Consider the following 15,555-nt stretch of genomic DNA (forward strand, 5'->3'; position numbering starts at 1 on the left):
ATATACTTCCTCCGTCCCTGAAATAGCTTCCTCTTTGGGGACGGCACGAGTTTTAAGAAAAGTTGTAAAATGTATTGATAGTGGAGAAAAAGTGTTATAATTATTATTGAAAATTGTGAAAAAGTGTTATGATTAGTATTGAGAGAGGTAAAAAGTGAAAAGTAGGAATAAATAAAGTATTATTAGTGGTAGAGTAGTTGTCCAAAAATGGAAAGAAAGAAAGAGGAAATTATTTGGGGGACGTCTCAAAAAGGAAAAAAGAGGAAGTTATTTCAGGGACGGAGGGAGTATCTATTGTTTGCCTAGTTTCTAAGAGAGTTTTTGTAATCAGGAATTCTGATTGTTTAATCTGTGTATACTCTCTTCTTCCATTCAATGCTTATGAAGGTTAAGCTCGAGTTTGATCTTTCGATAAAGCATTTACATTGATGATTGAATCAGACTTTCTCCCTCTCTTGTTCTCCACTTGTTTGGGGTGTTCTTCTGAGCTTTTATAGGCAGCTCCAAAGAATAGATCCGTTGGTGAAGATCTTTTCTTCGAATCCTGCCGTTGTGAGATAACGTCTAAGTCTGCTCAAGTTCTCTATCTTCATTTCTCTTTGTTTGATGGAGAGATGGCCCTCTTGTCCTTTGGTACGGATGCTGCAGGCTTTTACATAGAAGAGGAAACTCCGTCCTCTAAGGTCAATGCATTTGACTTCTTCAAGTGTTGCAGCATATCTTGGAGTTTGTCCACGCGGCCTTCCCGACTTCAGTTGAGGTGAATGTCATGACTCGTGGATTCCTCAATTGCTTCTGATGCAGTTTCCTTCAGTTAGGATCTTTCAGTTGAGCCTGCATCTCTTGGTGTGTTCTGGACTTGTGCGCATCCTTCAGTCAAGCAAGTCTTCAGTTGAGCTGACACCTTCAGTCATCTTATATTCACTGTCCTGTCTAGCTATCCAAGAAGCTCAAACCATCATAAGCTAGAATATGTCTTTTAGTGGTTTTGGTATCATCAAAACATAGGGTTTAGATATTTTTTCATTTCTCAACGTAGACAATTAAATAGAATTGTCCCCGAAATTGAGTGGAGTGACGCAATTAACATTCCTTATTGGTGCATAAGTTCTAATCAAATTATAATTAGAATTAATGAATTTTAATTGAAGACAAATAAGTACTAACTAAACACTATTAAATCTTAATTAACTTCGACTAGTGTGGACTGCCGCTCCAAAATTTTGCATTAGATAATAGATAATATTTTCACGCTTTAACAATATTAAGGTCTAATACCAAAAGGCAAAAAATGTTAATAGAAAGTTGGCGACAAAATAAAATAGCATGTTATAATTCAAGAGCTGGAAAAATAGTACTATTGATTATTGAAAAGAAAAAGTGGGTATTATTTAATATTTCGGATGCCTATGGGCTCAAAATATAAAGAACCCATGTGGTAAAAGAATACCACTTTTAGCAATCTATGAAACCGCGTTAATATAGACTATATAGTTATAATTATTATCCACGAGGCATATAAAGGAACATACCAATAAATATTTTTGCCATTTCAACATGTAATTCCAGACAATTTATTTCTCATAAGACAAGCGTTAGATTTGTTTGTATTTCTTTCAATTACACAAAACAATAATCTTTCCGTCCACAAAAAATAATTTATTTTTTGCCATTTTCGAATGTTCATAAAATTTAATCTATTTTCATTTTTAAAAATTATTTATCACATAGCGGGCCTTATTTTTCACTGACAATACAATTAATTATCATTATAAACACTGCTCTCTTCGTCCAAATTTTTAGTATCCGTTTCAGAGTGGCACATGTTTAATAAAGTGTTTGAGTGTGTTGTTAGTGAAATAAGAGTCTCACCTTTTATGTGAGTGTTAAAATAATTAAAGTAAAACAATGGTCCCACCTACTTTTACTAAAAATAAAAATGGATACTGAAATATGGGACGACCAAAAATGAAAAATTGGATACTAAAAGTTAAGACGAATGAAGTATTTTTTAAGTGGAATCTTTTCTCTATTTACAATACAATAATAATTTTTATTAAAACTCGTGTCCTCTCTTACTATGACAATTTTTCATGAACGGATGAAGTATAATTAAAAATATTCTCTGAAAATGTTTTAATGAGGATCGATTATTAAATTACGTTCTTGTGTTTTCAAGGGTTTTTTAAAGTTATTCTCTCTCTTTTTTCTATTTTATAAAAATTTCATTTCACACTTTGCACTTACTAGATACATGATTGAGTACTTTTATTTTTAATACTAAAATTTCTTTAATTTCAAATAATAAAATTTATAAAAGATATGAGATATGTCAAAATTTTAATTTATTTATCATCAAGATTAATCATAAAAAATAAATGGCTTAAGTAATTCAAAGGGAAAGTTTACACTTCAAAAATATTCTTATTAGCGTATCAATTTTGTGGTATCTTCATTAACGTAAAATATTAGGCATTAGACATTAGCAGCATTAATGATCTGTTGCAATAAATATAGTGGGCCCCAATAAGAGTAACATGGGTTTGATTTATATTAACAAACAATGCCCCTCTCTCTCTCACTTCACAAGTTCAGTGTATCTATCTCTCTCTAAACATGAAAACTCCACAATTTGATACGAAGAAGATAGCAATGTCGTGATGCAACCTTGATCCTAGATTCCTCGAAACACCAAAAACAGCGGCGAAATTGCCTACATTTGTTTCAAGATGATGCAATCCAGCATCCGCCACCTCCTCCTATTGACGGCCGCCGCCTTCCTCCTCCGGTCCGCCGCGCCCGACATCACCTCCGACCGCGCCGCCCTCGTAGCCCTCCGCTCCGCCGTGGGCGGCCGCGTCCTCCTCTGGAACCTCTCGAACCCCACCCCCTGCGCCTGGTCCGGAGTCAACTGCTCACCCGACAATTCCTCCGTCGTGGAGCTCCACTTCCCCGGAATGGGGCTTTCCGGCGAGCTGCCTCCCAAAACCTTCTCGAACATGACCAATCTGCAGACGCTTAGCCTCCGCTACAACGCCCTCTCCGGGCCGCTGCCGCCGGACCTCTTCACTTCCCTCACCTCTCTCCGCAATCTCTATTTACAGCACAATTTATTCACCGGCCAAGTCCCCGAAACCCTATTTTCTCTGACTTCGCTGGTGCGGGTGAATTTAGCTGAGAACAATTTCTCCGGCCCGATTTCGCCGGGCTTTAGTAATCTGACCCGTTTAGGCACGCTCTACTTGCAGAGTAACCGTTTCTCCGGCCCGATCCCCGACTTGAATCTGCCAAGCTTAGTTCAGTTCGATGTATCCAACAATAACCTAACCGGTCCCATTCCCAACGGCCTTTCCCGGAAGCCTAAAAGCTCGTTTCTCGGCAATTCACTCTGCGGCGATCCTCTCAATTCCTGCGGCAACGCAAAACCGAAGAAGAAGCTCTCCGGCGGCGCCATTGCCGGCATAATAATCGGCTCTGTGATCGCGTTTTTCGTGATCTTACTGCTTGTGTTCTGCTTGTGTAGAGTGCTAGCTAGAAAGCGCTCGAGATCCAAGGACGAACCGGTGGCGAATGTGAAGGAAGTGGAGACTCCGCCGCAGAAATCGGCGGAGAGCGGCGGCGGCGGCGGTGGCCTATTTGCGGCGGCGATTGGGGGTGGGGCGAAGGAGAAAGAGGTGGTGGAGGGTGATTTGAATGTTGGTGGGAAGAAGGGGCTGGTCTTCTTTGGTAAAACAGGTTGGAATATTGAATTGGAGGATCTGCTGAGGGCTTCGGCTGAGGTTTTGGGGAAGGGGACGTTCGGGACGGCGTACAAGGCGGTGCTGGAGACGGGGCTGGCGGTGGCGGTGAAGCGGCTGAGGGATGTGACCATGGCGGAGAAGGACTTCAGGAAGAAGATGGAGGAGATTGGGAGCATGGATCACCACAATTTGGTGCCCTTGAGGGCTTATTACTACAATGGTGATGAGAAGTTGCTTGTTTATGAGTATTTGCCAATGGGAAGCTTGTCTGCCTTATTACATGGTACCCTCATTTCCTTCATTATTAATTTCTTCCATTTTCCAGTCAGTTTTGGTTGATTCTGCAATGTCTCATTTGCTTGAATTTTCTGATCTGATTTTGAATGAATAGTGTATTTGTTAGATGAGTGTGAATTTTTGGGTGGTTGAGAATGACCAGATTGTTTCCAACGGATTAATATCTGATTAACATAGTACATCTCTGTCTGACATTAGTTATAATTGAAAAAAGAATGAATCTTTTTGTATTTCATTTTCAAATCTGTCTTCTCTTGAGACATAAACTTGTCCCATTATATTTGTATTGTAGCTCAAATCACTGTGTAGAATCTTGGCACATTGCTTAGTTATGTTTCATTTGTACTCTGTATTCAAATTACCTTTCTTTCTTGAGTAATTCTGCATAGAGCTGAAAATGTGGTTTGTCTCCGACATTATAGGAAACAAGGGAGCGAGCAGGACGCCTTTAAACTGGGAGACGAGGGCGGCCATTGCTCTAGGCGCTGCCAAAGGAATTTCATACCTCCACTCTCAAGGATCAACCATCTCCCATGGCAACATCAAGTCATCAAACATTCTCCTCACTAAATCATACGAAGCTCGCGTCTCCGACTTTGGTCTTGCTCAGCTCGCCGGCCCTGCTGCCACTCCCAACCGCGTTGCAGGCTACAGGGCACCGGAGGTGACAGATCCTCACAGAGTCTCTCAAAAGGCCGATGTATACAGTTTTGGGGTGTTGCTATTGGAGTTGTTGACGGGCAAGGCTCCAACGCACACGTTGGTGAACGAGGAGGGGGTTGATCTCCCCCGGTGGGTCCAATCCGTGGTCCGGGAGGAGTGGACAGCCGAGGTGTTCGATCTTGAGCTCCTCCGCTATCAGAATGTGGAGGAGGACATGGTGCAGCTCTTGCAACTCGCTGTGGACTGCACCGCGCAGTATCCGGACAAGCGCCCTTCCATGGACGAGGTGGTCGTGAAGATCGAGGAGCTGTGCCGTTCGAGCTCGCAGGACCCCAGCGGTGATGCAGTGGATGTCTTGGAGGAGTTGTGACTGGTCTAGACGATGGAGTTTGGACTTGTTTTTATGTTAGTTGCTGAAAGTGGTGGTTTATTTGTTTGTTCATTCTTGAAGTGTACTATTTGATTGAGGAACGACTGTGCATTTCCCACATTTTTTTTAAAAGTCTTGTAATATTTTGTTGTTTTTGCCTTGTTGTAGGAAAATAGATTGTTTTTGGAGAATTGAATTGTTCATAATTCTTCGTGGTAGTGGCTGAACTGTAAAATGAGCATGTTGAGCTGGCGGTGACCTTTTAATGTAAAGATTTCATCTTCCCTGTCCAACAACAAAAGATAAAAACTGCACATGATCACGACACACCAACTCATATTTTGTTCTAAGTCAGGTGTCATTGTCGATTTCTTTGCTATTCCTATTTCCTCTCTCTCTTTCTAAATATATATATATATATAGGGTGTGGTTATAATGAGAATCACACTCATCTGCTATATTTATAAATTAATGCATTCGCTATTAAATTTAATGCATCCGAAAATAATAAAAATTTTGCTCCCTTCAGGATTCGAACCCAGGATCTGCATTCATCCACCAAGATGATGCATCCACCGTAGATCTTGATGATCGAATGGCTTAAAATGGTTCTCCGTTCTAATTTTATTTAGTGGTTCTTATTTGAACCTCTCCCTATATATATATATATATATATATATATATATATATATATATATATATATATATATAGGGTTAGGTTATATTGAGAAGCTCAAATGTGTTGAGAAGCAATTTAATAGATGAACATGCCAATTAGTTTTTATGAACACGAGTTTGATCTGGGGTTCGATCATTGACGGTGACGTATTTTTTAATAAATTAAATAGATTCGTATGTTCGTCAGTTGTATTTGGTATGTTCAAAGAATTTATTTATATAGTGTCTAATTACCATGTTCATCAAAATGTACTAACATGTTCATCTATTACATTGCTTCTCAACTTCTCAACACATTTGAGCTTCTCAATTGAACCAATTCCTATATATATATATATATATATATATATATATATATAGGGGAGAGTTCAATGGAGACCACTCCCCTATATAGAGAATGAAGACCAAATCTGGTTCCTTGATCTAACTTAATCTAATGGTGGTAATTTAATTGATTAATTTTATTAATTTTCATTTATTTTATAATCAAAAGGTTAAGCATGTCATTTTCTATTTAACCCTAATCTCACTCTCTCTCATTCACGCTCTCTCTCTCTATCTCTCTCTCTCAATCACTCTCCCTCCCTCCCCCGCCGCCTCCATCTCTCCTGCTGCTGCTCCGCCGCCTTCCTCCCCGCCGTCGCCGCTTCTGCTCCACCGCCATCCCCTCCATTCTCCCTTCCACCGCCTCCCTCCCCTATCGCCTCCATCTCTTCTTCCTCCTCCTGCTGCTCCGCCGGTGTCGCAGGCAGAGGGATTCTCGAGGCTGTGCTGCCCCGGCGTCGTCAGGGTGAAGCCGATGAAGACGACGATGGTAGAACGCTTGTGGTGGCGACCGTCGCGCCGCGCCGTCGCCGGATTTGCAGATCTGCATATCGTCAATGAAGTGTTCGCAGAAAATATCAATGAACATACTGATGTTCGTTAATATGTTCGTAGAAAATCAATGAACATACTGATGTTCGTCGATATGTTCGTAGAAAAATCAATGAACATACTGATATTCGTCGATATGTTCGTAGAAAAACCAATGAACATATTAATGTTCATCGAAATGTTCGTAGGAAAACAATGAACATACTAATGTTCATCTATTATGTTCATTGACGGATCAGGTCCCAGAATTGGAAGAGAGTAATTTTCGGGATTTGTTCAACTAGATGCCATAATTCGTGGATTTGAGTGGACGTTTTTGCCCTTTTTGGATTAAATAAATGTAATTAACCATTATTTAATTACATGAAAAATCAAATCAGGAAATAATCTGGATCATTGATTGGATTGAGATGAATGGCCTTGATTTGGTCTTCATTCTCTATATAAGAAATGGTCTCCATTGAATGCGACCCTATATATATATATATATATATATATATATATATATATATATATATATATATATATGATGCGTTCACTTTGATAGATGGGAAAACGAGGGATAATAAAAATTTATGCCTTTAGATATCTTCTTTCTATCTCACATCTATATAATATATAAAACACCAGTTTAACGTAAACTTTTTCCCACCAAATTTTTTCTTTCTTCATCTTTCTTTATCAATTTTGCTTCTTTTTTAAAAATCATCAATTTTGATTCATAAAAATATATTCAATATGGATGTTAAACTAAAGATAACGAAAAGATCTTTAATTTGATGTAAAAATTACAAAAAATAAATTTAAAATAAATAAGTTATTATCATTTAAAGTCATAAATTTATTTCTTTTTCTCTCTCCTCTCTCATCTATCATCTTCTCTCTCCTAAATCCATTATTTTGAATTTCACGGTTATATCTTTTCCCTATTTCATTCCCTTTTCTTTATTAATTTAATTTTATTTTTATAGTATTTTTATTAGACATCATTTTTAATATTTATGCGACTAAAAAGATTAAACTTATAATTTGTTCATTTTAGAACTCTTTAGCTTAAAAGTAAATTTTTAAAGGTGATATTTAGATTTGTATAAATTTATAGGAGTAAATCTTAGAATATTATATGATACATAATGATACTTATTATCATTTACTTGCTTTTAATATTTGATGATTTTTATATTTATACACAATATCAATTATATTTACTTACATTTAATATGTATATTTATTTATTTAAAATATCACTCACTTTTAATATTAGTCGTGCATCGCACGAGCGGGCGTACTAGTTTTACACAAAAGAGAAGTTCACCACTCAGTGAAAATAAGGAAGAAAAAATGGTAAACTTCTCTTTTGCGTAAAATGTGAGATGAAAAATGAGACATTTAAAGGCATAAATTTTTGTTATCCCTCCATTTAGAGGGATAAAAAGCAAACTCACTGGTAATGTATAGATATCGTGGAACCAACTACCGGCATTGCATTGCATTGAAGTTATAATTTTTGGTATTTCAAAATTTATGCGTCGCTTTCAGCTGTTTTGGGTTTGATGGTCAGCCCTTTTCAATTGTTCCTTTTTCTTAACGTTTAAATGGCAAAAAAGTCCAACAACTTTTTCAATCTAAGATTCTAAGTTATGCGCAAATCACAGCGGGTTTTTATTCTTAATTTTGTTCTTAATGTTAACGGTCCAATTTGATTTGATATAGTTTCATTTATTATTTTTTAGTTTAATGAGCATGATTGTCATCTAAATTATTCTAGAACATATTTTTTTTACATAACAAATTATATTCTATATTGATGATGTCCTTTTCAACTTAATGTAGAACCAGAATAGGAGAGTTTTCATGTAAAAAGATCTTTTTGGTCCGAGAAATAAGTGGGCCTATTTGATCAGATTTGATACTAATCTATCTTACTCGTAACGGTGCAAATTCTATGATAATATACTAGTAATAGTTAGTTACCATCTTTTTAGAAATTATAGACCATAACAAAAAGTGGAGAAAAATGTGATGAATTGATGATGATGGTGAGCGTCTTAATTAAGGAATGTAATTTGGAGCATTTGAGGTTCATATTGCTTACTTTGTTAAGAATTTGGTATCCAAGTTGGAGTCGTATTATTAAGAGTTAAGTGCACGTAATTTCTGGTTAGATTATGATTGCTCCATGAATCTTAATCCAAGCCATATTTTTCCTGTCCAATGCATATTTTTTCCTAGCGAGTAATCATTTTATTGCTATATGATTAAATAAACTTCACGAGGTCCTCGGTTTCGCATCGATTCTTTCTGGTTGGATTCTTTACTAGAGAGCCTGAAACTCAGGGTGTTTTTAAATAGCGGAATTCGAATTTTTAAATGAATGGATTTGAAATTTTTTGAATTTGAAATCCATTCATCTCAAGTTTTTATTTTATTAGAAGTGGCTTCTGTAAAGATTTCAAATTCACAAGTGTTGGAACTTAGAAGTGCATATTCAGGTAAACATAACAGAACTAAAATTCTAGTACAATCTGGATTCAAATATCAAGTTAAATTTCCCTAATAAAAAAAAATAAAAATTCCATTCATAACTGGTTCATAGTAACTAAAAGAAAATACAGTTAGTGTCCAAAAAACTCACTTTCTACATGCAATGAAATAAAACAGTGCACATAGTCAGCGTTGCATCGCATCTACCCTTAAATATTCTATACACACAAAATTGATGGGAGGTGATATAAATAAAATTTTCACCATACAACGTATGGCATAGGAACTTCTGAAATTTTGTTCAAATTAAGCTGACGATCATTTAACTGTTTTTGAGTGTTTGATAAGCCACTCCATCACAATATCTATGTTCACCGTCTCCTTGCAAGATATCATATAGCAGCACACTTCTCTATCCGCGATTGAATTCAATCCCCTGAAGAGAAAAGACGAGGAAGAAACAACGAGTATTATTGAAGGTCCAGAAAAAATAGAGATTTAGAAAGGCGGTGGTGCTAACTTACAGCTGATCAATCAGAGGTTGCTCTGTAAGAGCTTCTGACTTATCGATCTTGTTGCCAAGTACAAGCAAAGGAATCCCAGCTAGAGTAGGTTTCTTCAAGAGATCATGTAATTCGCTTCGTGTTATGGGGATGCTGTCTCGATCAGCAGCATCAACTACATATCTGTCGCAACATAAGGAGACAGACATAGGCTTAAATACGAACATATATGGTTACGTTATAAATGAAAAGACTCCAGCGATTTACTCATGCAATCATTCCACACTCAGGCTTTAGTTATTTCTCAAGATGGCTTCATGAATCTATTGAATACTCAGGCAAAAGAGAAGCACTTCTTTCAAAATAATAAAAATGACTGGAGAGAAAAAAATCAGATTTGTAGATGGCAAACCTAATCACTTACATAAATGAGAAAAAGAAAAAAGCAAATAAGTTTATATTATCATGTAGCACATGATATTACTGTAAGAAAAAAGCAGATAATTAGAACGGAAAAAAGAAAAAGAAAAAAAGTTTGTTACACTATAGCTGAGACACCACGGCAATAGCGTTCCCACATGGAGCGAAATCTTCGTTGCCCTCCCAAGTCCCAAAGTTTTATAGTTACGTTTCCTTTTGTGACTTTCCGCATATTGAACCCCACCTGCTCTCCAAAATCAAAAGTGTTTCTGTTAAGTATAGTGATAGGCAGAACATAACCAGTTTGAGCTGTGCTAAAAAGTGAATAAGATAACCTACAGTTGGAATCGAATCCTCAGTGTAGCCTCCTGTCTGAATGAAAACAAATATTAAAACTCTAGTTAAATGAGTAATTTTAGGAAAAGAACATGATCATCTAGTTAAATGAGAGAGATAGGAGAGCATTTTGTGTACACTCACAGCGATGGCGTTGACGAGTGAGGTCTTCCCTGCATTTTGAAGGCCTACAAGAGAGAGTTCCATTTCCTGTTTGTAGAATAAACTGATACAAAACACGATCAGAAACAGACTGACATGACATTATTATGGACTTAAAAGAAACACTCATGAAACATTAATCAATCATTTTCTTTTGGCAAGAACGCATAAATATGCCATGGCATTTGATTTTAATTATCACTTTTCATGATTGTTAAAATACATGATTGAGTATTTTTATCCTCATTATTAGGATTTCTCCAATCCCACCATTTCAATGAGATATGGATGAAGGAAAATTAGCTCATAACCTCATATGACAGAAATTATCAGTGGGCTTGTGATATCCCAAATTTTCAATCCATATTAGTAAATAGTGGATTAGCCTATACAACTTTTATCTATCTAGGTTAATCCTAAAAAACAAACATCCTCTTATCATAATTTTAAGAGGGCATTTACTTTGCATGATTGATAAGATACAAGATTGAGTATTTTTATCCTCAAGAGTAGGATTTCTCCAATCCCACCTATTTAATGGGATATGAATAAACTAAAACTAGCTCAAACGATAAATTTTACCAAGGGTCTTGACATATCCCAAAGTCCCAATCCATTTTAGTAAAGAATGGATTAGCCTTTCTATTTTCATCTATCTAGACTGATCCTTGAAAGTAAATGCCCCTAATTAAAATATATAGCTTGGATATAGTTGAAGCATAATCTCCCATTAGCGTCCAATTCAAGAATTACGTAGACTTCTTGATAGCTTGTTATTTGTTTGTTATTAAATTCTCGCCAAAATCATGAGCCCAATATCATTCAAACATTTTATCAAACAGTTTGACATCACAGGTACTGCAGAACTATGCAATATAAAAAAAAAGAAAAGGCAAAAGACATTAACTTTATTTAAATCCATAGAGCAGAACAGACACCAAGATTAGTCTCTTAAAAGAAAGCTACACAACAATAGAGACATGAAACGAATTGAAATTCATCAAATAAATACGGAGAGGAGTTTGAAAACTAGAAAAATTACCTTCGTAACCAGTTGAGCAGTGAATCCCACAAGCCCATCTTCAATAAATGAGGAAACTTTGAAATATTTTGGTGAAATGAGTGAAAAGGAAGATTAGAAAAAGAGGGTATAGTGCAGATTCGTGATCTCTTATAGGAGAAACATAGGTGAAATAAGGGGAAGGAAAAGGGATGTCTGAAATGCAAGAAAAGTGAGAATTGAGAAACTTCACCGACTGAAAAGGGATAATCCCAACTTGGAATACTGTTGCTGTCTCTCTGTTTTGGTTTTTTGTTTTTTGTTTTATTCATCAGATTATGGTCCGAACTTCAAGCCAAGGTTCAAGCGATGAATTCAATGTAGTATATTCAATATTTACGTAAATAATGGTAGTTTTTTTTTTTTTTTTCTTCTTAAGTTGGGGTAGGAGAGTGGAATATAACTAGACTACATGTTTGTGGTAAGTTTAGAACGGAATAGTGAAACATTCTTTTATACTAACTTTTGTTATATGGAGTTAAAAATAAGAAGTTGTCTTAAAAAAACAAAAAATATTAGACTTGGTCTGTTTTATTTTTAAATAATAATAAATATAGTTCGCATATTTTATACTATTTTGTATTATAATCTGATTCTTTTTAATATTCATGTCGAAAAGAATTAGACCAAGTTAAGTGCTATGAATAAAGTAATTATTTAATTCCCTTCAATCTAAAATCTTGAGAAAAAACATGAATTCAGGACATCGTTTGGGACAGTTTATCAAACAACATGGATATAATTTATTTTTATTATGAAAGTAATCGCAGAGAAGAAGGAACAACTAAACGAGAACAAATTGTAATTCACCAAATCATCTCAAACGCAGTAGAAAATACACCTTTGTAACCAGTTGAAGAGAGATCGCCATATCACCACGCAAGAAATTAACGTACGTATCACACCAACTTATTTTCAACGAAGAAAACAACTTCAAATGTATATGCTAATTGCTAGCGCTGCTTAATCAATTACACCAAAAATCTTCGAGAGTGGTGATTAAATAGGCCCTATACCTCTGCCTACTCTATTTGGAAAAGAACTCTAATTCTATTCTAACAATGGGACTAATAAACTCTGAACCAATCATTAAGCATATAGTTTATTAATTATATATATACACGGTAATATTAGGGACTACGAGAAAATATATTTGCCTAAGTATAAAGTATTGGATACATATATTTTCAACTAGACAACTCTTGTATCTCGGAATGCATGGTGCATCTGTCGTCTTGATTATGTTTAATTGATAATTAATTATATAATAAATATTAATTAGAATTACTAAATCATGATAATTAACACTCTATCTAACATCGTCCCAATGTGAACTCTTATCTGTGAACAGTGAAGTCTAGGGTTTCCCACAGCTCCTCCTCCCCAAATCACAAAAAAAAACGCTCTATCTAATCTAATTAACTTATAATTTAATACTATTAACTAATAAACTTATTAATAATTGTGACCCTCGCACCGCATCATAATTTTTCATTTTAACCTTGATTTATATTTTCCCAATATACTAAAACTATTAAGTTAGTCTACGTACGTATTATCCTATATCCGGATGTGGTGTTTCGTATGCGATTTAATACATAAAAAACATGATGCACCACAGCTTCGACTGCCAGGCTAATTTGGAGGCGTATTAGAAAATTTGATGGGCATGAGGCTGGGGAAAAAGAAATGATTTCCACCTAGAAGAGGTAGATACAGATGTGGTCGTGAAGATCCTCACACAAAGGCGTATGGAGTTGGTGCCGTGGTCCGAGATCATCTTGGCCAAATGCATTTGGCTGCACCAAAAGCTTCATCGCCGACCTCGAGCTCCTTATTAATGGAGATCATTGCGGTAATTGTTGGGATCATGTGGTTTATAGAATATAAGCTGGAACCCATTTGATACATACACTGACTCTATGTTAGCAGCTTGATCGTGTGATGGTGTGTCCGGTGGACGAGGGACAATTCTTACCGGCTGATATTCTGGACATTTTTCAGGTGGTTTCGTCTATTTTTACTAGTATTAATTATGCTTAAAGAGAAGCGAATAGAGTAGCACATAGTTTAGCGCAATTTGGGCGCTCATGTCGGCAACCAATTTATTGAATCGTTGAGTTTCTTTCTTGAATTTGCGAGATTTCTTTAGAGGATATCTCACAATATATTGGTTCTTCTTCCGTTTAAAAAAAGTTCATACTATTATATTTTAAGAGCAAAATATAACAATTTAAACTTAAATATAAATATTTTATTTGAAGATTATACATATATATACTCGTTAGTGAATATGTCTATATATCCAGAGAGTGCATCACTATTATATATAGTCCTTTCCATTTTATTAAGCTATTTGACTTTACAACTATGTCTTTTTTGTCTTATTATTACACACATGTTTAAGTGGCCCCTTTAAGATGTGATCCAAATTATTGCATATACCCCCTCCCTTCATTCATAATAGAATCCCTTCATTCATAATAGAATTTTTTAGGAGGAGGTGATACGAATTTTTAAAAAAAATTATTAAATGTATTGATAATGGATAAAAAATTATTGAATATATTGAAAATGGTGAAAATGTATTAATAATTAATAGTAAAAATAATAAAAATGTAAAAAGTAATGATAAATAGAATATTATAAATGGTGAGGTATAGTTCAAAAATATGTAGAATTTTTTTTTGTGGACGTCCTAAAACAAGAAGTATAAAATTCAATTTCACGGACGAAGGGAATATATTTTTAGCATTTTGATTTCTTAATTGTGCAAGATTCATTCTCAGTCGATGATGCAAATCTTACTAATTTAAGTTCGGATAAGATTCTACATCCCTAACTTATGTTGATTATTTTAGTTTTACCATTAATGAGGAGTGATTCCTACATCAGCGTTGTCATTCATTAAATTATTCAATTTTATTTTATTCTATCATTTTATCATTATCGTTTTGATACTATTATTAAGATAGAATAATGAAGCCGGCGCCATCAACATAGTGAAACCGAGTCAGCGCCGTCTTAGGTCAAAAAACAAAACCAGAGCAGTTTAAAGTGAGACAAGAAAAGATCATCACTGACAAGGAGGAGACAACAACGATCAAGGTATCAAGTTAAAGATGAAGTGTAGAAAACCGGCACTGGGTGAATTCTTACACATCCAACGCTGGATAAACAATTTATGAAATACTCGACAAAAGCTGCCAGTTAGTTATGAATGTAAGGTGGACTTTGGTGAATGGAGAGATAAGGTAGTTCTTGGAGTGGATGGGGAACTAATTACTAACATCTAACATGACTTTGCCCGATCAAAAAAAAAAAAAAAAGTTATGAATGAAGACTACAGTTGAAGGAAAAGTGATGAAGGACATGCAGCGTACGTGAAGATTAACTTTTACTGTTTTACCCTCCATTGTATATCTCCTATAAATAGACAATCCCTCTCATTTGTAAGGTTTACGCTACATTTCATATTCAGAGCAAGTTCTATTGAGTTTTTTAGTGTTCTTTAGTATTCGTTAGTTGATCGTCGTGTATTTTCTGTCCATTTCAAGCAAGCTTCATCACTCTGGTCTACTTTTATGCGATTTAATACTATTTAATTAAAGGTGTTGATACTTGTTTCAACTATTAATTTATAATTTTAATAATATTTAAGTAAAAAAAAATATTACTACTATATGCAATTAATTATAGCTAACATTTATTACAAATAATATAAAATCAAACTAAAATACAACTAAATTGGGTCCTAATAGAGGGGATGAGATCTAGTGTCCCATTGTGTCTCATACTTATATCTATTATTTTAAAAATATTTTTTATAAAAATAAAATTTATTATAATACTATGAATTATATTTAATTTTTATTTTTAAAAATTATTTTTTACAAAAATTATATACCATGACTTTGAATTTATCAACCTATTATTAGGTAATAAAAGTAAAATTAAATGATAAAA

At 35.0% G+C, this 15,555-nt stretch overlaps 2 protein-coding genes across 4 annotated transcripts; one reads left to right on the forward strand and one right to left on the reverse strand.

The window, feature by feature from the left end:
- The first annotated feature begins 2,544 nt into the window (after positions 1–2,544).
- Positions 2,545–5,261, forward strand: LOC131001548 (probable inactive receptor kinase At1g48480). The gene is made up of 2 exons (XM_057928005.1): positions 2,545–4,023; positions 4,460–5,261. Exons 1-2 carry the CDS (start codon positions 2,730–2,732, stop codon positions 5,068–5,070), a joined length of 1,905 nt encoding a protein of 634 aa, XP_057783988.1. The 5' UTR covers positions 2,545–2,729; the 3' UTR covers positions 5,071–5,261.
- A 3,920-nt stretch (positions 5,262–9,181) lies between these two features.
- On the reverse strand, positions 9,182–12,452 carry LOC131001655 (ADP-ribosylation factor-like protein 8c). 3 transcript variants are annotated; one of them, XM_057928214.1, is made up of 7 exons: positions 12,431–12,452; positions 11,572–11,627; positions 10,512–10,593; positions 10,371–10,403; positions 10,154–10,275; positions 9,633–9,794; positions 9,182–9,544 (listed from the first exon to the last, which is right to left on the reverse strand). In XM_057928214.1, the coding sequence occupies exons 2-7, from the start codon at positions 11,607–11,609 to the stop codon at positions 9,427–9,429; spliced, it is 555 nt and encodes a 184-aa protein (XP_057784197.1). In that variant the 5' UTR covers positions 11,610–11,627; positions 12,431–12,452; the 3' UTR covers positions 9,182–9,426. The 3 variants fall into 3 exon arrangements, with proteins under 3 accessions (XP_057784197.1, XP_057784198.1, XP_057784196.1); XM_057928215.1 differs by lacking the exon at positions 12,431–12,452 and adding an exon at positions 11,783–11,909; XM_057928213.1 differs by lacking the exon at positions 12,431–12,452 and having other exon boundaries at positions 11,572–12,007.
- Positions 12,453–15,555: the final 3,103 nt, after the last annotated feature.

Source organism: Salvia miltiorrhiza, chromosome 8 (assembly GCF_028751815.1).
Source record: "Salvia miltiorrhiza cultivar Shanhuang (shh) chromosome 8, IMPLAD_Smil_shh, whole genome shotgun sequence".
Classification (NCBI taxonomy): domain Eukaryota; kingdom Viridiplantae; phylum Streptophyta; class Magnoliopsida; order Lamiales; family Lamiaceae; genus Salvia; species Salvia miltiorrhiza.